Source organism: Orcinus orca, chromosome 8, assembly GCF_937001465.1.
Source record: "Orcinus orca chromosome 8, mOrcOrc1.1, whole genome shotgun sequence".
In the NCBI taxonomy this organism is placed as follows: domain Eukaryota; kingdom Metazoa; phylum Chordata; class Mammalia; order Artiodactyla; family Delphinidae; genus Orcinus; species Orcinus orca.
In genome coordinates this window covers 81,557,922-81,584,775 of record NC_064566.1, presented here as the reverse complement: position 1 = coordinate 81,584,775, position 26,854 = coordinate 81,557,922, and the positions used below count along the sequence as shown (strand labels likewise).

Here is a 26,854-nt window from a genome sequence, read left to right as displayed (position 1 = left end):
AGAACATAGAAACTTATGTTTGTACCCTTGTGTGTGTGTGTGTGTGTGTGTGTGTATGTATTTCATTCTGGTGACTTTGTTACAGTAAGGAGAAAAGTCAGTATTCACTTCCTGTGTTCTAAAAAAGAGAAGCTACATATCAGAGGAGGAGTCAAATTCTATCCTGTCAAAGTATGAGAGAATTTGAGAAGCTACAGTTTCCTTTTTAGGTAATGCTGGTCCACTGAGAACAAAGAAAGAAAGCTGCTTTCATTTTCATTGCTTTTCCTGCCCAGGGAGCTGGAGCAGCAATGGCTGGTGAGTCACTCCAGGTTTTCTGTTTTTTTTTTTTTTTTTTACATCTTTATTGGAGTACAATTGCTTTACAATGGTGTGTTAGTTTCTGCTTTATAACAAAGTCAATCAGTTATACATATACATATGTTCCCATATCTCTTCCCTCTTGTGTCTCCCTCCCTCCCACCCTCCATACCCCACCCCTCTAGGTGGTCACAAAGCACCAAGCCGATCTCCCTGTGCTATGCGGCCACTTCCCACTAGCTATCTACCTTACATTTGGTAGTGTATATATGTCCATGCCTCTCTCTCGCTTTGTCACAGCTTACCCCTCTCCCTCCCCATATCCTCAAGTCCATTCTCTAGTAGGTCTGTGTCTTTATTCCTGTCTTACCCCTAGGTTCTTCATGACAATTATTTTTCTTAGATTCCATATATATGCGTTAGCATATGGTATTTGTCTTTCTCTTTCTGACTTACTTCACTCTGTATGACAGACTCTAGGTCTATCCACCTCATTACAAATAGCTCAATTTCGTTTCTTTTTATGGCTGAGTAATATTCCATTATGGCTATGTTTTGTGGGGAGAAAGAGCTCAGGAGGAAGGAACGGGTGAGAGGAGAAGGAGCAATGAAGGGGGCACACACAAGACACAACTATTTTACTCTGAGACTGTAAGGGATGGAAGCTTGGGGCACAGTAATGAGTATGGTAACAAAGTGTTTTAGACAATACATTACAACTTCTTGGAAAAATGGAAAATTTAGAAAATCCGGACCTATGTTCTTAAATCTTTCTTGTTGATTTTAGGCTTTTCTTTGCACTTTGGACTTGACCCAGAGTTCTCACCTAAATGTTACCTTGTCATAGTGAAAGGCCATGCAGTAAAAATGCAGAGTAACTTGAGTTTCCTCCATATTTCTGCTCTCTGTGTGAATTTTTGTTTATAACAGTGAGCAAACCAGATACAGTTTGTGCTCTCAATCTCTGCACAGAGAGTTGCCCTGTCAGCCCTGCCCATGGAAATAAAAATGCATTCTTTTACAGGTGTAATATGTTTTACTGCTATACATATTGAATATAATGTGTTTTTAAATTAGGTATTGATAAAAATGACAGGAAGTCAGTCAACTCTCACTGACTTACAGTGAAGTTGCTTCACTTCTCTGGACCTCAGTTTCCCCATCCAAAAAATAATTAGAGAATTGATCATCCATAAGTATTAGTCTAAGTGTGGTCCTCAGACTAGCAGCTTTGGCACCACCTCAGAAATTGTTAGTAATGTAAATTCATGGGCTCCACCTTGATCTATCAAAAAAGAATTTCTGAGAATGGAGTGCAAAAAGTTCTGCTTATCAAGCTTTTTCAGGAGATTCTTTTTAAAATCGAGAACCACTGGCCTGGAATCAGATATCTAAGCTCCTCTCCGTATCTAAAATCCTATCATTCTCACAGAGAAGAGACTACCAAAAGAAGGTCCAGTCAACATGGTGAAGTTAAGGTCCAGGAACGTGCTTGATGGTATTTTTGATGATTGATGGAAAATAAAGTGTTAAATAGGGGTGAGTTACAAAGATTAGGGGAAGAAGTGGACCACATCGTGAAAAGGACTGGAGACCTGGTTTATGATCTCATTGAGAAAATGCAAATGGCAGGCAAAATATTTAAGGACCATTTCTTCAACCCCAAGAAACAACTGAGTTTAAGTGAGTATCTCAGTAAAGGGCTAGTAACTTGTTCTTTATCTACTATCCTCATGCAGTTTTTGTCTTCGTATTTCTTTTTGCAAGTGGATAATATACTATTCACATTTCTAGCACCTTCTTTGCCTGACTGTCTATCTTATTTACTGCCACAAAATGCCCTGATCTACCCAGTCCCTGTTCTATCATCCCCAGTCTGACACAGATTAGGTGATGAGTAAATATTTGTTAAAGGAATAAATGGTGCTGGTGTTGTATTAAATTAAATGATAGTCTTTAATTAATCTGTGCTACTCTGGCCATACACTGTGGCCTTTAGAGTCATTCCCAGATACAGAATGATCAGTAGAACAAAATCCACCATCTTATTCTTAGCTGTGGATTACCCAAGGAAAAAATCTCTGAGAACCTGTATTTCTCCTTGTTAAAGGAAGACAAAGGGAAATTGAAAGTTTGAGGAACACAGATGTGTCCTTCTCTCTAGAGCAGGTATTGGAACACTTTTTCTTTGATGAGCCAGAGGTTAAATATTTCAAGCTTTTTGGACCATATGGTTTCTGTAATAATTACTCAAGTCTGCTGTTGTAGTATAGAATCAGTGATAGAAAGTAAGTACAAAATAAGTGTGGATGTGTTCAAATAAAACTTTATTTACAAAAACAGGTGTCAGGCTGAATTTGGACAGTGGGCCATAGTTTGCTGACCCCTAGTTCAGAGTAAAATTATACATCAGTATATCCCCAATTCTTGGAACACCCTCTGAGACTATTTTGCTATTGTTGAAAGACTAACTTTTGTACAACAATGTATTTTTCTTCCTCATAATGAAAAGTGCTATTTCAGAAAACCTTGATTAATGAATTTGAATATTCCTTGAATTACAGAAGAAGAAGATAATGAGCTCTTTTTTGTTTCAGAGAAAATCTGCCTCCTTTTTCACTTGGCACAAAGTTACAGTTTTCTAAAACAAACCTGGAACTTAGAGAATGGGGCAAATCTCCATGCTCCACAGAGTAGTCAGCCCCATGCTGAGCATAGTCATTTCCTAGTCAGTGAAAGGGAAAGAGTTTGAAGTGTATAGGTTCTATAAATTTAGTTCTGCTAACAAATTTTATTTTACTATTATTTCAGGATCTCATCTGGAAACTGAGAATGATGAATCTGAGAGCACTGAGTCATCTTCTTCTTTGACAGGTAACTGACTCCAAATTTCACATCTCAAGTGAAAACTCTTAGACCTCTAGTGCAGTTAGAAAGTATTTCCTTAAAAGCCTAGAAATTCTATGTTCTCAGTCAGTTTTCATCTTTGGAAATACCCTTCAGAATAGAGCATTGATCCTTAATTTTTTTCATTCCACCTCAGAATCTGAAGATGAAAGTGAAAAAAGTAGAGATGAGGAAAAAGTTGAATCAGCCCAGGCATTGGCTCTCCCTCCAACAGGTAACTGCCCCCAAACCCAGTGGCTCATGGGAACCCTCATTCATTACTTGGGATAAGGCAGCTGTACAACGTCCCTACATTATAGTGGAAAGACCACTAAACTGAGGCTCAGAAAATCTGGCTTATTTCTCTCCTCTGCACCTAACAAAGTCCCTTAAAAGTAAGGTTAGCATTTACATCCCTGATATTCAATTTTCCTAAGAATGTAGAAGTTGAAAGTGAAGATTATGAAACTGAGAAGAATGCTAGATTGTCCCAGGTATCTGTTCTAACTATGATAGGTAATATCATGGACACATAATGACATTATTAGAGCAAAGACAGATAAAGAAACTCCTTATGGTGTAGTGGAAAGAGAACTGAAGTAAAACCCAAGAAATCTGTAACACTGAGCCCACCACTGTCACTGATTAACCATATTTGCTGGTATAACCAACGTTTCTGAGACTCACATTTTTAAATGGAGTTGATCACATCTTTGAAAGGATTCATAAAACATCAAAGATATAGGCAACTACCAACTGCACAAAACAGAATAAGGAAGTGATTAAGAAACACATTAAAAAAAACAGCATGAGTCACACATACTTATGTGGTCACCAAAGAATCTGATGAATTATTGGGCCACTTTAAAGAACCATAGCATCCATAAAAAGGGTAATGATAGTATTGTCTTCTGAGTACTATATTTTCAAAAGTTACAGAAAAACTTACAAAAGGAATAAAAACTTTGTCATCTTTATTCATTGTTATATTCATTCATACATTATATATTCATACACTAATTGAAAATCTACAGTATGCTACTTTAATTACTGTGTTTATAGCAGTGAGCAAGATAAAGTTACTGCTTTCATACAGTGTAGTGAGGGCAGATATATAGTAAACTCTCAAAAAATAAACAGTATAAATTCAGGGGATGTACACAAGAAAGAGGATTAGGTCATAGAAAGTGATATTGTTGTTGAGGGTAGTGGTACATATGAGTCAGGGTGAACAGTTATGAGAACTCTTTTGAGATTATATTTCAGTATATAACTGAACAATAGGAAGGGAATTGTGCCAAACTTTAAGGCAAAAACATTCCATGGAAAGAGGAAACAAGAACAAGAGCTGTGAGTCAGGAAAGGTCTTGTCATGCAAAAGGGTAATAGAGAAGGCTGGTCTGGCTGGGGAGTAGGAAATGAGGGGAATATGGGTGCAGGAGCTGTCAGATACACTGGGATGGCCACAGTATGTGGGGTCTCTGAGAGAAGGAAAAACAATTCGGATTTTATTTGCAATGCAAAGCCTTTAGAATTTTTTGAGCAGAGGAGTGATAAACATAGAATAGAAAATCTACTTGTAAGCTATTTAAGTGTTTCAGTTAAGAGATAATAGCTTTTAAGCTGGGGTTGCAGTAATAGAGATGATAACAAGTGGTTATATTTGGGATCTATTTTGGAGATAGAATCAATAGAAACTACAGATGGATTGGATATGGGCTAATGAAAGAAATGAAGGATTTGTAGAGACATGAATAGACCTAGAGGCTGTCATACAGAGTGAAGTAGGTCAGAAAGAGAAAAACAAATATGGTATATTAACGCATATATGTGGAATCTAGAAAAATGGTACAGATGAACTTGTTTGCAAAGCAGAAATAGAGACACAGATGTAGAGAAAAAATGTATGGACATCAAGGGGGGAAAGAGGGAGGTGAGATGAATTGGGAAATTGAGATTGACATATATACACTAACCTGTATGTATTTTATACTAATATGTATAAAATAGATAACTAATGAAAACCTGCTGTATAGCATAGGGAACTCTACTCAATGCTCTGTGGTGACCTAAATGGGAAGGAAATCCAAAAAAGAGGAGGTATATGTATACATACAGCTGATTCACTTCATTGTACAGCAGAAACCAGCACAACATTGTAAAGCAACTATACCCCAATAAAAAAAATAGAAAAAAAACGATTCTAAGTTTTGGGCTCGGCAACTGGGTGAAAGATATCAATTCCTGAGAGAGAGAAAATTTGTGGTTTAGAGAAAACTTGCGAGAAACCTATTTGTAGAAGAAGACGGTATCAGAAGTCCTTCCTTGTAAGTTTAGTTTAAAACATGTTACATCCAAGAGAAAATGTTGAATAAACAGGTGATGTACAACTGAGGAATTCACAGAGAGATATTGGTACCACCTAGAAGAGGCCACCTAGGGAGAGATGTTGATAGAGAATAACAGAGACTCTAATACAGAATAATTCCACTTTGGGAAGTTTGGCAGAAGAGGAAAAGTTAGCAATGAACAGACAGATTTTGAAAGAGTAGCTGGAAAATGTAGGATCATAGAAGCCTAGAGAGCATGTTTCAAGAAAGATGTGTTCAACCATGCTAAATGCTAAGAAAGCAACAAATAGTCACTGGTAACTTTGATAACAGGTATTTTGCTTAAGTTGTGAGGATAATAGCCATTTTATGCATACAAGAAAAAAAATCAGAGTTGAAAACATGAAAATGGTGAAAATAGACAATGCCTTTAACGACTGTGCTGAGAAGTGGAGGAGAGAAATGGTACAATAGATGGAGGGGAAACAGAGTCAAGGAAATGTGTTTTTAAAAGATAAATTAAGATTCTAATATGCCAACGGGGATAGCATAGAAGGGAGAGAGGTAGAAATTGATGCTCTAGAAGATAGGGCTGAATAAATGCTTGAATAAAGTTCCTGTGTGTGAGAGGGAAAGGGACTCATAAGGAGTGGTATCACGCTTAGATCAGAGGAAGAACATATCTTTCTTCTTTTTTTTTTTTGCGGTACGCAGGCCTCTCACTGTTGTGCCCTCTCCCGCTGCGGAGCACAGGCTCCAGACGCGCAGGCTCAGCGGCCATGGCTCACGGGCCTAGCCGCTCCGCGGCATATGGGATCTTCCCGGACCAGGGCACAAACCCGTGTACCCTGCATCAGCAGGCGGACTCTCAACTACTGCGCCACCAGGGAAGCCCCATATCTTTCTTTTTGGTAGGAGGGAAAGAACAGAAGGTTCTTTGTTTTTTGTATTTGTTTCATCAGTATCTTATAGTTTTCTGAGTACAGTTCTCTTGCTTCCTTAGGTATGTTTATTCTTAGGTATTTTATTCTTTTTGATTCAATGGTAAATGGGATTGTTACCTTAATTTCCTTTTTCTGATCTTTCATTGTTAGTGTATAGGAATGCAAGTGATTTCTGTGCATTAATTTTGTATCCTGAAACTTTACCAAATTCATTGATGAGCTCTAGTAGTTTTCTGGTAGCATCTTTAGGATTTTCTATGTATAGTATCATGTCATTTGCAAACAGTGACAGTTTACTTCCTCTTTTCCAATTTGGATTCCTTTTTTTCCTTTTTCTTTTCTGATTGCTGTGGCTAGGACTTCCAAATATATGTTGAATAGTAGTGGCAAGAGTGGACATCCTTGTCTTGTTTTTGATCTTAGAGGAAATGCTTTTGGTTTTTCACCATTGGGAATGATGTTTGCTGTGGGTTTCTGGTATATGGCTTTTATTATGTTGAGGTAGGTTCCCTCTATGCCCACTTTCTGGAGAGTTTTTATCATAAATGGGTGTTGAATATTGTCAAAAGATTTTCCTGCATGTATTGAAATGATCTTATGGTTTTTATTCTTCAGTTTGTTAATGTGGTGTATCACATTGATTGACTTATATATGTTGAAGAATCCTTGCATCCCTGGGATAAATCCCACTCAAACATGGTGTATGATTCTTTTAATGTGTTGTTGGATTCAGTTTGCTAGTGTTTCATTGGGGATTTTTGCATCTATATTCATGAGTGATATTGGCCTATAATTTTCTTTTTTTGTGATATGTTTGGCTCGTTTTGGAATCACGATGATGGTGGCCTTGGAGAATGAGCTTGGGAATGTTCCTTTCTCTGATGTATGTGGCCCAGGATGTAATCTGTTGTGGGGAATGTTCCATGTGCACTTGAGACAAAAGTGTATTCTGCTGCTTTTAGGTGGAATTACCTATCGATATCAGTTAAGTTTATCTGGTCTAATATGTCATTTAACTCTGTGTTTCCTTACTAATTTTCTGTCTGGAAGATCTGTCCTTTGGTGTAATTGGGGTATTAAAGTCACCCACTATTTATTTTTTATTTATTTTTATTTTTTGCGGCACGCGGGCCTCTTAATGTTGTGGCCTCTCACTGTTGTGGCCTCTCCTGTTGCGGAGCACAGCCTCCGGACACGCAGGCTCAGCAGCCATGGCTCACGGGTCCAGCCGCTCCACGACATGTGGGATCTTCCTGGACCGGGTCACAAACCCGTATCCCCTGCATCAGCAGGCGGACTCTCAACCACTGTGCCACCAGGGAAGTCCAAAGTCACCCACTATTATTGCATTACTGTCATTTTCCCCTTTCATGGCTGTTAGCATTTACCTTACATACTGAGGTGCTCCTCTGTTGGGTGCATATATATTTACAATTGTTATAATTTCTTCATGGATTGATCCCTTGATCATTATGTAGTGTCCTCTTTGTCTTTTGTCCTCTTTTGTCTTTATTTTAAAGTCTATAAATATTGCTACCCCAACTTTTTTTTTATTTCCATTTACGTGGAATGCCTTTTTCCATACCCTCACTTTCAATCTGTATGTGTCCCTAGGTGTGAAGTGGGGTCTCTTGTAGACAGTGTATATATATATATATATATATATATATATATATATATATGGGTCTTGTTTTTATATTCATTCAGCCAGTCTATGTCTTTGAGATGGAACATTTAATCCATTTACATTTAAGGTAATTATTGATATGTATGTTCCTATTGCCATTTTCTTAATTGTTTTGGGTTTGTTTTTGTAGGTCTTTTTTCTTTTCCCTTCCTCTTATGTTCTCTTCTCTTATGGTTTGATGACCATCTTTAGTGTTGTGTTTGTGTTGATTTTTCTTTTTTATGTATATATCTATTGTAGTTTTGGGGTTTGTTGTTCCCTTGAGGTTTTGATTTAGTACTCTATATATGTACAAGATTGTTTTATGTTGCTGGTCTCTTTCTTGCCTAGAGAAGTTCCTTTAGCATTTGTTGTAAAGTTCGCTTCACAGTGCTGAATTCTTTTAGCTTTTGCTTGTCTGTAAAGTCTTTGATTTCTCCAACGAATCTGAATGAGAGACCTACTGGTTAGAATAATCTTGGTTGTAGGTTTTTCCCTTTCATTGCTTGAAATATATCGTGCCACTCCTTTCTGGCCTGCAGAGTTTCTGCTGAAAAATCAGCTGATAACCTTATGGGGATTCCCTTGTGTGTTATTTGTTGTTTTTCCCTTGCTGCTTTTAATATGTTTTCTTTGTATTTAATTTTTGACAGTTTGATTAATATGTGTCTTGCTGTGTTCCTCCTTGGGTTTATCCTGTATGGGATTCTCTGCACTTCCTGGACTTCAGTGAGTGTTTCCTTTCTCATGTTAGGGAAGTTTTCATCTACAATCTCTTCAAATGTTTTCTCAGGCCCTTTCTCTTTTTCTTCTCCTTTGAGTCCCCTATAATGCAAATTTTGGTGCATTTAATATTGTCCCAGAGGTCTCTGAGACTGTCCTCATTTCTTTTCATTCTTTTTTCTTTATTCTGTTCTTGGCAGTGATTTCCACCACTCTGTCTTCCAGCTAACCTATTCATTCTTCTGCCTAAGTTGTTCTGCTCTTTATTCCTTCTAGTGTATTTTTCATTTCATGTATTGTATTGTGCATCTCTGTTCTTTAAATCAACTAGTTCCTTGTTAAATATTTCTTGTATTTTCTCAATCCATGCCTCAACTCTTTTTCTGAGATTTTGGACCATCTTTAATATCATTACTCTGAATTATTTTTCAGGTAGATTGCCTATATTCTCTTCATTTAGTTGTTCTTGTGGGGTTTTATCTTCTTTCTTTATCTGGGACATACTTCTCTGTCATCTCATTTTATCTAACTTTCTATGTTTACAGTCTCCTTTCCACAGACTGCAGGATCTTAGTTCCTCTTGTTTCTGGTGTCTGCTCCCTAGTGGGTGATGTTGGTCAAGGGGCTTATGTAGGTCTTCTTGTGGAAGGGACTGGTGCCTGCCCTCTCACAGATGGGCCTGTGTCTTGTCCCTCTGATGGGCAGGGCCATGTCTAGGGGTGTGTTTTGAGGCAGTTGTGAGCTCAGTACAACTTTAGGCAGCATGTTTTCTGATGGGTGGAGCTGTGTTCCTACCTTGGTTGTTGTTTGGCATGAGACTTTCCAGCTCTGGGGCCTAAAGTTTGTTGGATGGGACCAGGTCTTTCTGCTGAAATTTGGACCTCTGGGAGATCTCCATTCAATATTCCCTGGGGCTTCTACTACCAGTTTCCTTGCCTTCACAGTGAGTGATAGTTAACATCTGCCTTCCCAGGAGACCCTCTAAGACCCCTAGGTAGTTGTAGCCTGGGTTCCTATGGAGGTACTGCTTTGTGCTGTGTCCCTCCAAGAGTGGAGTCTCTTTTTCCCCCAGCACTGTGGAGCTCTTGCACTCAAGCCTGCTGGCTTTCAAGACTAAAATGCTCTGTGGCTTCTTCCATCCAATGCCAGACCCTCAGACTGTATTGGAGGGCTATTTTATGTGGAACCTCTCTGTGTAGCCTGCATGGGTTTAATATTTTTTGGTGCAAGGGTTGTTTTTAATATAGATGTCTGCCACCTCTTTCCTCACTGTATGATGAATGTTATTCCCTTTATAGGAGGTGTGACTGATGTTGTAGTGTCCAGAGCTTGCACTGGATATTGAGCAGGGCCTCCCCTTTGCCCTGTGGTTGCTACTTCCTTGCCAGAGGTGGGGTATGATCCCTAGTTGTTGGAAGAGAGGCCCCCAGATCTGTTTCTTAGCTGTGTTTCTGATCTGTGGTTTGAGGTAGGCAGGATTGCAGTACTCCTACTGGGAAGGAAGCCACTGAGTATTCCTCCTCTGGAGCTGTTCACCTATGGGTGTGCTCTGTTGTGTCACCTTTCACCCATTGTGAGAGCTCTCAGGTTACACTGCTGTTGGCACTGCTTTCAGTCCCACCTTAACTGTGGGTATGCCAGCCACTGGCCCTGGTATCTCTCAGATGTTTTTTTCACCAGACCTCCAGCATAGATCCACTGAATTCAGGTCCCAGGATTGCAAGTAGTCATGGATCTGGACCTACTGTGGGTGCTATGGGGGCAGCTCTGACTCTAGCCTGGCCCAAACCCTATGTATATGTGCCCACAAAGTCTACAAATGCTAAAGCTAGGTCCATCTTGGCTGTGGGAGCACTTGTTGCCCATTCAGACATTCTGTAGGTGCTGAGATTACAAGGCTGGTCACGGGGGTGTCAGTTGAATCTTCACACAGCTGCGAGGAGAGATTTGAGTTTTTCTTCCTTAGTTGCATGTTCCCTGTGGGCTCAGCTGTGGTTTCAGCCCCACCTCTGCATGTGGGCCACCCACAGAGGTCTGCCCCTGAGTCTTCCCTGGAGCACACGAGTCTGCCCCAGTGGGGAGGGAGCTTGGATGCAGCACTGAGGCCAGGGTCACAAGAGCCCTGGTGGTTATGGGAATGCAGTAAGGCAGTGGTCCTGGGCATGAGGGAGCTGGCCTGGGGAGGCAGCGGCCAACATGTGGGGAGAAAGGCTGCAATGACATCTCCACCCCTTGTCACTTAACCTTAGCACTTTTCTTCTACGGCAGTCCAGGTTTCCTCCACAAGAATTCCTGGTTGTGGATTTCCTCACTCCTGTCCCCTCAAGCTATCTCCTTGCAGCCAACAGCAGTCCTTTCCCTGGGTTTGCTCTCCATACACCATGTTCCAACACCCAGGCCCTGTGCACACCAGTGGACACGCATCTCAGGCTGGGGCATGCAGGGCTGTGGCACAGACTGTCTGTGTAGTTCTCACTCTGTCCTGCCTGCCACAAACCAGTTGCTGCACTCTCTTCCAACAGCCTCAGAAGCTCCCCTTTTGTCCCAACTGATCTTCCCACAGGTGAGGTGCTTCCCTGGATGCAGCAACCTCTCCCCTCCTTCAGCTCCCCTACCCAGGGGTGCCGTTCCCATCCTGCTTCCTCTCCTCTTCTTTTTCCCTTCTCCTTTCCTCATCTTACCCAGTTATGCAGGGATTTTTCTTGTCCTTTTAGGTGCCTGAGGTCCTCTGCTAGTGTTTTATTTTATTTTATTTTTTTGTTTTTGCAGTACATGGGCCTCTCCCTGCTGTGGCCTCTCCCGTTGCGGAGCACAGGCTCCGGACGCGCAGGTTCAGTGGCCATGGCTCACGGGCCCAGCCGCTCCGCGGCATGTGGGATCTTCCCGGACCGGGACATGAATCCGTGTCCCCTGCATCGGCAGGCGGACTCTCAACCACTGTGCCACCAGGGAAGCCCCCCTCTGCTAGTGTTTAGCCATGTTCTGTGAGAATTTTTCCATTTGTAGATGTATTCTTGATGTATTTGTGGGGAGATATGAGCTCCATCCACATTCTCCTACTTCTCTGCCATCTTGACCTCCATCAATGATATTCTTATGCAAAAATATTAGAAGGAATAGAATGTTTGTTGCCTAAGGGAAAATGTGAACCAGGGGATACTTGATAGCTGTTTTGAAGTATGAGAAGATAACTCTTCATTAACAAGCAGTCATTAACTTTTAATCTGTGCCAGGTATCATTCTAGATACTAGGAATACAGAGATTAAACACAATTAATATAAAAATAATTATTTATATGGGGCATTTACATAAAAAAATAGAAACATAGAGAAAGATATATTGAAGTCATGGGAGAATTCATGGGCTTTACAGGAAGAGGAATTAGATGTTTCTTTCTGTATGTTCCCAATGTGGAAAATATATATCAGTGCTTGGAAAGTTCACACTTTATGATGCTCAGAACTGTTCAAAAATGCCTTAGAATGTTGTAAGTACCCTGTTAGTGGAGATATTTCAGAGAGTGGTAATAATAAAGTAGGCATATAGTCAGCAGAGTTCAAATATCTGAATAATGACCTTATTAGGCAAGATGAACATTAGGCTTCCTTCCCAATCTTAGATATCATGTTTATGTGAGTCTAGTGTGTTGGGTCTGAGAAAGCAATCAAAGTTATGACCACTACCAAAAACAGAAATTTATGGTGGGTTCAGTAAGAAGCAGAAAGCAAAAGGGGGAGTATTCAAGATTTGTGTTTTAGTCATTTTAAATATGAAATGATTTTCTTATTATACTAAACTTTGTGGTGGGCTGGCAGTAAGCATTTCTGGAGAATGAAAGCCCAGTCAAAAGATCTGCATGACTTCATGGCAGTGGATGCTACTGTTTAATGAGCTATTTTTTCTCTTTTAGCTCCTCAGGAAACACAGGCTTCCCAACATGGGAAGTTAAAACTTTGTCCTCCTGATCATTTCCATACACTGAAGACAACAAAGGCAGATGAGGTGATATGCTTTGGAAGATTTTCCATTTAAACAAGATACTGGGACTCACTCAATTTTAGTTCTTGTTACAAACGTCCTAAGATCAGACCAAAGGCACAAGATGTTATTTAATCATCTTATCTAATTAACTGGTTCTTACATTTGATTTCCTGTCTCTTCCATCACATTCTGAACTCCTATCCACCACCCAACCAAAGCCAAGTTCCTAGAGTGTATACTCAGACCTAGTATATGTTTTCAATTTCAGGTATTGTCTCTTTCCTCAAGAGAATATATTTCCATTTCCAGGCTCTCCAGCCATCCACTATTTAATTGAAAGGGCCTGTTTTGTATGAACTTTGGAGGCAAAATTAGGAGGTCTGGAGCAACTCATTTTGTGTCTGTTAATTGCATTTATATCCAGTAATGGAGAATGAAGTCTGGACATGCCTGGCCCTCATCATCTGCAACAAAGAATTTGACTGTCTTTCTAATCGATATGGTTCTGAGGTTGACCTTTTGGGAATGCAAGATTTGCTTGAAAACCTTGGATACTCAGTGGTTGTAAAAGAGGATCTCACAGTTCTGGTAATGGACCAGGAGAGTGGGACAAGCTTCCTTCCCTCCTAAACAGTTTTGAACTTCTTTCTTAGCAGCTGTAAGAATAAAATGCATGTTATAGAAATTATATTTGCTCCAGAATATGATTCCCTTTATTTCAGCCTCCTCCCGTGCACAGTCTCATAGAAAATATTTAGATCAGCTCTATGTAGCAGTATTTCCCCCCAAATGTGGGATCTTTCTAAAGTTCTCAATCTGGGAGGCATCTATTACTTGATAGCCTGGGTGAGACATAAGCTCTGGACCCTGAAAGTTACTGATATCTACAGAAAAAGCTTATGAGACTTTTACAATCTCAACATCATGTGTGTAAATGTAAAAGTGTGTAGAAAAAAATTGCACATACACACATAAAGAAAATGTTGTTATTCTGGCCATGCCAAAAATAATCCCAGAGGGCTTTAGACAAACCATTTTAAACCTAACTTTCTGCTGTTCCAAGATGAAGGAATTTGTTGTGTTTCTAATTTTTGTCAATAGAAAGTTCTCTCTGTCTCTGTCTCTGCCTCTGTGTCTGTCTCTCCCTTTTTTAATAAAAACTTACAGGAACTCCAACATGTAAAACAGATGAAAGCAAAGCTCTCGTATTAGAGACATATCATCTCACTTGCCCCTCATTATACTCCATCTCCCAGTATCTTCTTAAGTGTAAGCTTCCATTGAAAACCATTGGGCTAGATGTTATGTAAAACCTCTACTAACTTTAATATTTTACACATCTAATTTCCTGGTTTTATATCAGAATGTAATTTCTCTTACAATTCCATTCAGTCCAAATCACCTGATTCTTTAGTGCTTGCTCCTTTTTGTGAATTCCACCTAGTATTTGAGTATAAACTATATAAGGAGAATTCCTCAATAGTAATTCTGGAGTGTTTTTCAGGAAATGGAAACAGCACTAAGACAGTTTGCTGCCCGCCAAGATCCCCAATCCTCAGACAGCATATTCCTTGTATTTATGTCACATGGCACCCTGGATGGAATCTGTGGAACAGACCCAGATATTCTTCGTGATGATACCATCTTCCAAATTTTCAACAGCTGTAACTGCCAGAGTCTAAAAGATAAACCCAAGGTCATCATTATGCAGGCCTGCCGAGGCAGTGAGTCTGAGTTCAGGAAACCCAGGGAGTGGCCATGTACTTCTTTCTATTAGTCTAGTCTAACCTTCATTTTCCCAGGAATGGGGAGAGAAACAATATTTCAGTACAACTCTTAGGTCCAGTCCAGAAAGAAATTGTAATAAGCCTGTACTATTTTTCTTTTTTTTAAGAAATGATAAGTAGCCTAGAATAATGAGGAATATCCTGATTATTTGAGACTAGGTTTTCAACATGGTCATTCTAAACTTAAGTGGGCTTTATGTGGTTCCCAGTCAGTGAGGCAGTTTTTCTAGTAGCAAGACATTTGCATTTTTAATAAATGCCATATTGAAAGGAATAATTGTAAAAGACTTTCTGTGTGTATGTGTGTGTGTTAATATAACATCTTTTATAAGACATGGATGTCTCAGAAGGTGCTGGGATTTTTTGGGTGACTGACATGAGAGAAGCCTCTGCATATAGGTATGACCAGTTCTTGCAGTGTTCCATCTGGAATGATGCCATTACAAACGGCCATGTGGAGAAAGACTTCATTGCTTTCAAATCTTTGACTCCATGTAAGTGACTTCAGAGAGAAAAATTTCTAGATCTCCTATTAGTTTCTTGATCACAGGCTTGGTTATGATCATATCTTATCACTAATATAAGAACATTTCTTCCCTAACTAATGAGATATTTAGGTGGGGAAGATATTTAAGTATTGAGATTTTCATGACTGGAAACGTGTATGTATTGATACTGGAGGAAATTTTCAAAATAAACAGGACTTCGGTGAAGACCCAGATTTAAGATAGTCTATACATAAGTCAAGAGGTTTTTTAGATGTAGCAATGGCACAGAAATGTATCATCTTCTCAGATTTGGTCCACCTGATGATCTACTAACAACTAAATGAGCCAACCAGTGAAACTGTAAAGCTTGCTCAACACATGCTTGCTCAACACCTATCGGCCTGTTATTTGAATCTAGTCTTAGGTTATTAGTTAACATTCAAATACCTGACTTCATGAGAGTGCAATCAGTGACTGAAAATCCTTCTTTGGCAGGAAAGTCAGAGTAGAAGGTAGAAATAAAAGATATTCTTGATTGCTCATGGTCATACCTGTAGAAAATCTATTTAACAGTCATTCGTGATATTGTTTTATCAATGATTTAGATAACAAGGGAAGTTTTAAAACCTAGTTTATACAAGTTCTAAGTGCTTTAGTGTAGTAATTTCAAATTTTAATGTGCATGGGAATCATTGAGAACCTCATTAAAACATAGATTTCTGATTCAGTATGTCTGGGGCAGGGCCTGAGATTCTTCACTTTTTAAAAGCTCCATGGTGATGCAGTGTTGTTGGTTCATGGCTGCTTGTGACTAGGAAGGGATTAGAGGACCCTCTGAGTCTACCTGGGGAAATAGGAAAGAGACCATACAGGAAACACCCATTACACAACTGGAATAGTTCTACTTCTCTTTGTTTTACATATTGGAGTTTTAATTATATTTTATTTGAAAGAAGAGTTCTGTGCTTTTAGCTATTGAAGGAAGTTCAAAAAGTATATGCAGTCTGATACATACTCTAAGAGATTATTTAATTTAATTGAGGAAATAAAGTCTAATATGTGAAATTCTTGCATTAATATTTTTATATACATAACTATGTGCAGATAATGTACTAGGTGCAGGGCATGTGATACACAGTTAAAGCAGGCATGGTCACTAAACATTACAGATTACAGAGTGTATGGTCAGGCCAGAGAGACAGAAATTAATTGGGGGAAAATATCTGTTATGTTTAACAGAAATAAATAATGATTGTCAAATGTGATGTGTTTTAAAGAAAAACTTTGTGCTCACATTTGAAAGATGAAGGAATTACCCATATCAAGGGCATGAAAGACAAAATCAAACAGACTCACTTATGTCACATGGTTTTAAAATGGAGCCGAGAGGCCATTAACGAAGTGAGCTTTATGCACATCCTCACCAGCTGAAACATGAACTTTTTTTTTTTTTTTTTTTTTTTTTTTTTTTTTTTGCGGTATGTGGGCCTCTCACTGTTGTGGCCTCTCCCATTGTGGAGCACAGGCTCCGGACGCGCAGGCTCAGCGGCCATGGCTCACAGGCCCAGCTGCCCCACGGCATGTGGGATCTTCCCGGACCGGGGCACGAACCCGTGTCCCCTGCATCGGCAGGCGGACTTTCAACCACTGCGCCACCAGGGAAGCCCTGAAACATGAACTTTTGAGCTGGACCAAACTACATATATGCCAAATATTCCAATAACTCTGCAAGAATACCTGCTACTTGCTCCAGCAATGGACTTTTGCTGAGTGATAGCGTTGGCAACCAATCATGTTCAGTCAAGTCTAGCTTTCTGCCTTGCAACACCAATCAAAATTCTTTGTAAGCAAATTATGTAAAGATTCCCTTTTTTGTCTTTAAAAACCTCTGATTTTGACCCTTAGTGGGACACTATTTGGATTGCTACCCTAATCTGTGTGCCCTGAATAACAATTCTTTGATCCCAAATAAATGTTTTTGCTTGATTATTGCCTCTTAACATTTTTAGGCTGACAAGGGTAAGAGAGGAATATTCCAGACAGAAAAAAAAAAAAGCAGTGTACGAGGAAGGCGTGAGAAAGAAAGAAAGGAGCTTAGAAAAGAGAACCAGAGAACCAGTGTGGCTAAAACACAGAGCCAGAGGACAGTAACCAGAAGGAATTTGGAGAAGTACACAAGAGCCACATAATTTGAGGCCTCATATGTTAAGGAAGGATTTGGTCTTTTGTACTAATATATTTTAATACTAATTTTACTTTATACTACTAATTTTACTTTATACTATTTCATTGCTTAGGTGACCTTTAAGCAATGAAATGATAAGATTTTCTTGCTTTTTTTTCTTTTTAAAAAATTTATTGAAATATAGTTGATTTACAATGTTATGTTAGTTTCAGATGTACAGAAAAGTGATTCTTTTTTTACATTGTCTTTCATTATAGGTTTTTACAAGATATTGAGTATAGTTTCCTGTGCTATACAGTAGGTCCTTGTTGGTTACCTATTTTATATATCATAGTGTGTATATTTTAACCCCAAACTCCTAATTTATCCATCCCCCCCTTTCCCCTTTGGAAGCCATAAGTTTGTTTTCTATGTCTCTGATTCTATTTCTATTTTATGAATAAGTTCATTTTTATCATTTTTTTAGAGTCCACATATAAGTGATATCATATATTTGTCTTTGTCTGCCTTACATCACATAGTATGATAATCTCTAGGTCCATCCATGTTGCTGCAGATGGCATTATTTCATTCTTTTTGATGGCTGAATAGTATTTCATTGTGAGATATATATATATAATCTCACATTTTCTTTATCCATTCATCTGTCAATAGACACTTAAGTTTCTTCCATGTCTTGGCTATTGTAAATAGTGCTTCTATGAACATTGGGGTGCATGTATCTTTTTGAATTATGGTTTTCTCCAGATATATGCTCAGGAGTGGGATTGCAGGATCATATGGTAGCTCTATGCTTAGTTTCTTAAGGAAACTCCATACTGTTTTCCATAGTGGCTACACCAATTTACGTTCCCACCAATAATTTAGGAGGGTTCCTTTTTCTCCACACCCTCTCCAGCATTTATTATTTGTAGACTTTTTGATGTTGGTCATTCTGATTGGTGTGAAGTGATACCTCACTATAGATTTGATTTGCATTTCTCTAATAATTTGTGATGTTGAGCATCTTTTCATGTCCTTTTTGGCCATCTGTGTGTCTCTTTTAAGATGATCACTGTGAGGATTCTGTGGAGAACGAATTACAGTACAACAAAATTAGATGTAGGGAGATAGGTTAAAATGCTATTGCAGTATTACAAGCCATAGGTGATAATGATATTCTTGGGATGAGGTAAATATTTGGATCCAGGAAATAATTAGTATATAAAATTTATATGGCCTAGTAGTTTAGCAAGTATGTCTGATGAACATGAAGACATGATTGAGGTGACTCAAGTTTGCAGTGGAGAACTATGGTTTATTCATTAAAATGGAAATCCTGCCAGAAAATTTGAGATGCCTTTGGCATATTTCAAGATGAAATGAAGAGTGGAGAGTTACATAGCTGTATATTCCAGAGGAGAGAGCGTTTGAATTTTGGGAGATGCTTGCCTAAGAATGATATCTAATATTCTAAAAATGGATCAATTTATCTAGCAACAGAGAATAGAAGGAGAATAGATCCTAAAGCTAAGGTTTGAAGAACTCTAGAGTTCATGATCTGAGACAGAAATATTAGTCAACAAATTATACTAAGAAAGTATGGTCAGGGAATAAGAAAACTAGGAGGATGTGTTGTCAGAGTTATGAAGAAAGAATCTGTTGGAGTTACCAATATTTTCTGATGTGAATGGGAGACCAGGTAAATGTGGGGCCTGATAAATGACCATTAGACTTAATGAATTAAAGGTCATGTATGACCTTGGGGAAAGTCATTTGGTAAAGTTGTTGTGGGAAGGAGAAGACAGACAGGAGTGAGCAGGCTAGGAGGAAATGAAGATGTTGAGTATAGATAAATTGGAGAAATTTAACTATAAAAAGGAAGGAGAAATAGGAAGGTAGTTGCAGATAAAGTGACCAGAGAATATTAGCTTTTTCTGATAAGAGAAATTTGATCACATTGCAATGGTAAAGAGAGGTAATAATTCAAAAGATGTTCACCTAGAGTCTGTCATACAGAGTGAAGTTAAGTCAGAAAGAGAAAGACAAATACCATATGCTAACACATATATATGGAATCTAAGAAAAAAAAAAAAAAAAAGGTCATGAAGAACCTAGGAGTAAGATGGGAATAAAGACACAGACCTACTAGAGCATGGACTTGAGGATATGTGGAGGGGGAAGGGTAAGCTGGGACAAAGTGAGAGAGTGGCATGGACATATATACACTACCAAACATAAAATAGATAGCTAGTGGGAAGTAGCCTCATAGCACAGGGAGATCAGCTTGGTGGTTTGTGACCACCTAGAGGGGTGGTAGAGGGAGGGTGGGAGGGAGGGAGACGCAACAGGGAAGAGGTATGGGAACATATGTATATGTATAACTGATTCACTTTGTTATAAAGCAGAAACTAACACACAATTGTTAAGCAATTATACTCCAATAAAGATGTTAAAAAGAAATAGATGTTCACTCAATAAAACAGTGAGTGCAAAAAATTATAGTATTAAAACAGTATGGATGAAGAGCAGGCCCAGAGTCAAGGACTGCCAAGACCTGGCTTCTTTTATTCTATTATGTAGTAAATGCTCAAAGGATTTATGTTCTTTTCTACTACTTGCAGTTCTAGAGGTTGTAATGTTGGTCCTGCCTACTAAGAAAGTCAAAGGAATTTATAATTGAGGGTCTATGATGGCTTCTTTGGGACTGTTATGTAAACATCTCAGCATTGTCCAGATTTGACCTCCCTCCTTCCTACGAAGCACCAGAATCAAACTTTGTTCAAAAGTTATGGCTCTAAGAGTCTTGTACACTTATATGGTGGCTGAATCCCCCCATTATTTTAAAACTGTTTATTTTAAGGCAATGTTTCTTGGATACTTGACACAAATGGCTCTCTTTTCATTTCCCAACTTATCTACTACTTCAACGAATATTCTTGGTGTTACCAGTTGGAGGAGATTTTTCGAAAGGTAGGAATCTCTATGTCTTTTCAATTTATGTCCCAGAAAACTCTGTAGAACTGTTTGCAAAGCTTTTCTGTGAATCCTGAAGCTCTTAAGTCATCTTGATGCTCCTTCCTGTACTCCAAGTTTATTTAAAGAGGAAGTTTTTGGAAGCACACTACGTAGAACCAGAGTGAGTTTTTCTTATTCTGATAGGCTTGCTTATTTAATGAGTGCTTTTGAGAGTACTATTTCATTTGTGTAGGTACTATATCCAAGGAAAAGCTAAAAAGTTCTTCTGTTTATATTGTACTATCTGACCACAGCCTTAATACAAACTGTATACTATATACTCACTTCTGAGAAGAAGTCCAGAATTCCCTTTTAAATTTTTTAAAAAAGATTTCTTTACTATTTTAGGTTCAACATACATTTGAGACCCCAAATGTACTGACCCAGATGCCCACGATTGAAAGACTATCCATGACACGATATTTCTACCTCTTCCCTGGGAATTAAAATCATGCAAAGCATCCAGGTAAATGTATCCAAGAAGTGGATTTGGGTGCTCCCTGCTCAGAGTCTATACAAAAAGTCTGTACAGAATGGAGAACAATGACAGAGTGCTGCAGCACCGTAGTCACCGAGGCTTGCCTTATCTGCCTTTTCTTACTGGCTGCTGGTGAAACTGTAGTTTTATTTGACTTTAGCCATTGTATAATGACTGCACATGAAATGATAAGTCCAATGGTAGCTTGCTAGAAAACATTTCAGTCCTCATTTCTCTCAAGGATCTACTCAGTGAATATAAAATATTTAGTTTTTATGCATGCACAAAACCAAATAATAGGACATGCTATGTAGAGCAGGTGTTTAGCTTCCTGACTTCTGAGAAGTCAGTTTTGCTGAGTCACATCCCTTCTCTGTTTGTGATGAGGGCTGCCTGGACCACAGTGTCAACTGTTATTGCTGGATCTATGCTGAGGCAATGAGCTTCTAGCGTAGATCTTCCCATTTGGGGATGACGGGTCCATAGCCCTTTTGTGAAGATACATCTCACAGGAGAGATGAGTTCTATTTATATCTTATCTCTAGAAGCCCAATTACTCATGTTCTCTTCTCTTTATTTTTTCCAGGAAAATTAAGGCATTATGGTTCCTATGAATCTACTATTTTAAAAGGTCAACTTAATTAAGAATATTTTTATATAAACTTCCCAACTGCCCATCCTCCAAAAATAACAGGGTAAAATCACTCCTATACTACTGCTGTATTAATGCTTCATAAATTCTTTTAAAATTATGCTTGCTTTCTCATTTTACCATAAATATGTCATGCTCATTACAAAACAAATTTTAAGTATAGAAAAACAAAAATTTTAATGAAGAAATAATACTTGTTAACCTTTTTGGTATTTCTAGATGCAAGTCTAAATACTTCTACATTTTTTTGTTGCCAAGATTTGTTATATGCATACAAGAAATAATGCTGATAATGATTGGCAGAGGAATAAAGATACATGTCTCTTTTTAATACTGTTACTAATTTAATAGATAAAAATAGTCAATTTCGGGGGACTTTGAAGATGGCGGAAGAGTAAGACGCGGAGATCACCTTCCTCCCCACAGATACACCAGAAATACATCTACACGTGGAACAACTCCTACAGAACACCTACTGAAGGCTGGCAGAAGACCTCAGACCTCCCAAAAGGAAAGAAACTCCCCACGTACCTGGGTGGGACAAAAGAAAAAAAGAAAAAAACAGAGACAAAAGAATAGGGACGGCACCTGCACCAGTGGGAGGGAGCTGTGAAGGAGGAAAAGTTTCCATACACTAGGAAGCCCCTTCGCGGGCGGAGACTGCGGGAGGCGGAGGGGGGAGCTTCGAAGCCGCGGAGGAGTGCACAGCAATGGGTGCGGAGGGCAAATCGGAGAGATTCCCGCACAGAGGATCAGTGCAGACCGGCACTCACCAGCCCGAGAAGCTTGTCTGCTCGCCCGCCGGGGCGGGCGGGGCTGCGAGCTGAGGCTCGGGTTTCGATTTCGGTCGGAGCGCAGGGAGAGGACTGGGGTTGGTGGCTTGAACATAGCCTGAAGGGGTTAGTGCACCACGGCTAGCCAGGAGGGAGTCCGGGGAAAGGTCTGCACCTGCCTAAGAGACAAGAGACTTTTTCTTCCCTCTTTGTTTCCTGGTGCGCGAGGAGAGGGGTTTAAGAGCGCTGCTTAAAGGAACTCCAGAGACGGGCGCGAACCGAGGCTAAAAGCGCGGACCCCAGAGACGGGCGGGAGATGCTAAGGCTGCTGCTGCCGCCACCAAGGGGCCTGTGTGCGAGCACAGGTCACTCTCCACACCCCTCTTCCGCGGAGCCTGTGCAGCCCGCCACTGCCAGGTTCCCGGGATCCAGGGACAACTTCCCCGGGAGAACACACGGTGAGCCTCAGGCTGGTGCAACGTCACACCGACCTCTGCCGCCGCAGGCCCGCCCCGCAAGCAGTGCCCCTCCCTGCCCCCCGGCCTGAGTGCGCCAGAGCCCCCGAATCAGCGGCTCCTTTAACCTCGTCCTGTCTGAGCAAAAAACAGACGCCCTCCAGCGACCTACACGCAGAGGCAGGGCCAAATCCAAAGCTGAGCCCCTGTGAGCTGTGAGAACAAAGAAGAGAAAGGGAAATCTCTCCCAGCAGCCTCAGAAGCAGCGGATTAAAGCTCCACAATCAACTTGATGTACCCTGCATCTGTGGAATACCTGAATAGACAAGGAATGATCCCAAATTGAGGAGATGGACTTTAGGAGCAAGATGTATGATTTTTTCCCCCTTTTCCTCTTTTTGTGAATGTGTATGTGTATGCTTCTGTGTGAGATCTTGTCTGTATAGTCTTGCTTCCACCATTTGTCCTATCCGTCCATGTTTTTTTTAAATTTTTTTCTTAATAATTAATTTTAATTTTAATAACTTTATTATACTTTACTTTCTTTCTTTCTTTCTTTCTTTCTTTCTTTCTTTCTTTCTTTCTTTCTTTCTTTCCTTCCTTCTTTCTTTCCTTCCTTCCTTCCCTCCTTTAGACAACGAACCATCCCAAATTGAGGAGGTGGTCTCTGAGAGCAAGATTTATGATTTTTTCACCTTTACCTCTTTTTGTGAGGGTGTATGTGTATGCTTCTGTGTAAGATTTTGTCTGTATAGCTTTTCTTCCAACATTTGTCCTAAGGTTCTATCCGTCCCTTTTTCTTTTTTCTTTTTTCTAAATAAGTATTTTTTAATTCAATAACTTTATTATACTTTATTTTATTTTACTGTATCTTCTTTCTTTCTGTCTTTTTTCCTTCTTTCCCTCCTTCCTTCCTTCCTCTCTCCCTCCCTCGCTCCTTTCTTTCCTTCTTGCCTTCTTTCCTTCTTTGCTTCTTTCTTTCTTTCTTTCTTTCTTTCTTTCTTTCTTTCTTTCTTTCTTTCTTTCTTTCTTCCTTCCTTCCTTCCTTCCTTCCCTCCTTTCCTCCTTTCTTTCTTCATACTTCTACTAATTCTCTCTACTTTTTCTCCCTTTTATTCTGAGACATGTGGATGAAAGGCAATTGGTGCTCCAGCCAGGAGTCAGGGCTCTGCCTCTGAGGTTGGAGAGCCAACTTCAGGACACTGGTCAACAAGAGACCTCCCAGCTCCACATAATATCAAATGGCAAAAATCTCCCAGAGACCTCAATCTTAACACCAGCACCCAGCTTCACTCAACGACCAGCAAGCTACAGTGCTGGACAAACTATGCCAAACAACTAGCAAAACAGGAACACAACCCCACCCATTAGCAGAGAGGCTGCCTAAAATCATAATAAGGCCACAGACACCCCAAAACACACCACCAGACATGAACCTGCCCACTAGAGAGACAATATGCAGCCTCATCCACCACAACACAGGCACTAATACCCTCCACCAGGAAGCCTACACAACCCACTGAACAAACCTTAGCCACTGGAGACAGACATCAAAAACAGCGGGAACTACGAACCTGCAGCCTGCAAAAAGGAGACCCCAAATACAGTAAGATAAGCAAAATGAGAAGACAGAAAAACACACAGCAGATAAAGGAGCAAGATAAAAATGCAACAGAACTAAAAAATGAAGAGGAAATAGGCAGTCTACCTGAAAAAGAATTCAGAATAATGATAGTAAGGATGATCCGAAATCTTGGAAATAGAATGGACAAAATGCAAGAAAAATTTAACAAGGACTTAGAAGAACTAAAGATGATACAAACAATGATAAACAACACAATAAATGAAATTAAAAGTACTCTAGATGGGATCAACAACAGAATAACTGAGGCAGAAGAACGGATAAGTGACCTGGAAGATAAAATAGTGGAAATAACTACTGCAGAGCAGAATAAAGAAAAAAGAATGAAAAGAACTAAGGACAGTCTCAGAGACCTCTGGGACAACATTAAACACACCAACATTCGAAATAGAGGTTCCAGAAGAAGAAGAGAAAAAGAAAGGGACTGAGAAAATATTTGAAGAGATTATAGTTGAAAACTTCCCTAATATGGGAAAGGAAATAGTTAATCAAGTCCAGGAAGCACAGAGAGTCCCATGCAGGATAAATCCAAGGAGAAATACGCCAAGACACATATTAATCAAACTGTCAAAAATTAAATACAAAGACAGCATATTAAAAGCAGCAAGGGAAAAACAACAAATAACACACAAGGGAATCCCCATAAGGTTAACAGCTGATCTCTCAGCAGAAACCCTACAAGCCAGAAGGGAGTGGCAGGACATACTGAAAGTGATGAAGGAGAAAAACCTGCAACCAAGACTACTCTACCCAGCAAGGATCTCATTCAGATTTGATGGAGAAATTAAAACCTTTACAGACAAGCAAAAGCTGAGAGAGTTCAGCACCACCAAACCAGCTTTACAACAAATGCTAAAGAAACTTCTCTAGTCAAGAAACACAAGTGAAGGAAAAGACCTATAATAACGAACCCAAAACAATTTTGAAAATGGGAATAGGAACATACATATCGATGGTTACCTTTAATGTAAATGGACTAAATGCTCCCACCAAAAGACACAGATTGACTGAATGGATACAAAACAAGACCCTTATATATGCTGTGTACAAGAGACCCACTTCAGACCTAGAGACACATACAGACTGAAAGTAAGGGGATGGAAAAAGATATTCCATGCAACTGGAAACCAAAAGAAAGCTGGAATAGCAATTCTCATATCAGACAAAATAGACTTTAAAATAAGGACTATTAGAAGAGACAAAGAAGGACACTACATAATGATCAAGGGATCGATCCAAGAAGAAGATATAACAATTGTAAATATTTATGCACCCAACATAGGAGCACCTCAATACATAAGGCAAATACAAACAGCCATAAAAGGGGAAATTGGCAGTAACACATTCATAGTAGGGGACTTTAACATCCCACTTTCACCCATGGACAGATCATCGAAAATGAAAATAAATAAGGAAACACAAGCTTTAAATGATACATTAAACAAGATGGACTTAATTGATATTTATAGGACACTCCCTCCAAAAACAACAGAATACACATTTTTCTCAAGTGCTCATGGAACATTCTCCAGGATAGATCATATCATGGGTCACAAATCAAGCCTTAGTAAATTTAAAAAATTGAAATTGTATCAAGTATCTTTTCCGACCACAATGCCATGAGACTACATATCAATTACAGGAAAAGATCTGTAAAAAATACAAACACATGGAGACTAAACAATACACTACTTAATAATGAAGTGATCATTGAAGAAATCAAAGTGGAAATAAAAAAATACCTAGAAACAAATGACAATGGAGACACAATGACCCAAAACCTACGGGATGCAGCAAAAGCAGTTCTAAGGGGGAAGTTTATAGCAATACAAGTCCACCTTAAGAAGCAGGAAACATCTCGAATAAACAACCTAACCTTGTACCTCAAGCAATTAGAGAAAGAAGAACAAAAAAACCCCAAAGCTAGCAGAAGGAAAGAAATAATAAAAATCACATCAGAAATAAATGAAAAAGAAATGAATGAAACAATAGCAAAGATCAATAAAACTAAAAGCTTGTTCTTTGAGAAGATAAACAAAATTGATAAACCATTAGCCAGACTCATCAAGAAAAAAACAGAGAAGACTCAAATCAGTAGAATTAGAAATGAAAAAGAAGTAAAAACTGACACTGCAGAAATACAAAAGATCATGAGAGATTACTACAAGCAACTCTATGCCAATAAAATGGACAATCTGGAAGAAATGGACAAATTCTTAGAAATGCACAACCTGCCAAGACTGAATCAGGAAGAAGTAGAAAATATGAACAGAACAATCACAAGCACTGAAATTGGAACTGTGATTAAAAATCTTGCAACAAAAAAAGCCCAGGACCAGATGACTTCACAGGCGAATTCTATCAAACATTTAGAGAAGAGCTAACACCTATCCTTCTCAAACTCTTCCAAAATATAGCAGAGGGAGGAACACTCCCAAACTTGTTCTACGAGGCCACCATCACCCTGATACCAAAACCAGACAAGGATGTCACAAAGAAAGAAAACTACAGGCCAATATCACTGATGAACATAGATGCAAAAATCCTCAACAAAATACTAGCAAAC

General features: G+C 39.3%; 1 protein-coding gene across 4 annotated transcripts; it reads left to right on the top strand.

Moving 5' to 3' along the window:
• Positions 1–50: 50 nt before the first annotated feature.
• Positions 51–23,118, top strand: LOC101272972 (caspase-12). Of its 4 annotated transcripts, none has more exons than XM_049714133.1 (6): positions 1,638–1,983; positions 3,112–3,174; positions 3,344–3,421; positions 20,223–20,243; positions 20,637–20,754; positions 21,770–23,118. In XM_049714133.1, the coding sequence occupies exons 1-5, from the start codon at positions 1,815–1,817 to the stop codon at positions 20,651–20,653; spliced, it is 348 nt and encodes a 115-aa protein (XP_049570090.1). In that variant the 5' UTR covers positions 1,638–1,814; the 3' UTR covers positions 20,654–20,754; positions 21,770–23,118. The 4 variants fall into 4 exon arrangements, with proteins under 4 accessions (XP_049570092.1, XP_049570090.1, XP_049570089.1 ...); XM_049714132.1 differs by lacking the exon at positions 21,770–23,118 and adding an exon at positions 21,353–21,518; XM_049714134.1 differs by lacking the exons at positions 20,223–20,243; positions 21,770–23,118 and adding an exon at positions 21,353–21,518.
• Positions 23,119–26,854: the final 3,736 nt, after the last annotated feature.

What these genes read in the sequence shown, in the direction of transcription:
- LOC101272972 (XM_049714133.1), top strand. Translation starts at nt 1,815, where the DNA reads ATGGAAAATAAAGTGTTAAATAGGGGTGAGTTACAAAGATTAGGGGAA. An exon ending in CAAGAAACAACTGAGTTTAA is followed by an intron (nt 1,984 to 3,111) that starts GTGAGTATCTCA and finishes CTATTATTTCAG; the next exon opens with GATCTCATCTGGAAACTGAG. An exon ending in GTCATCTTCTTCTTTGACAG is followed by an intron (nt 3,175 to 3,343) that starts GTAACTGACTCC and finishes ATTCCACCTCAG; the next exon opens with AATCTGAAGATGAAAGTGAA.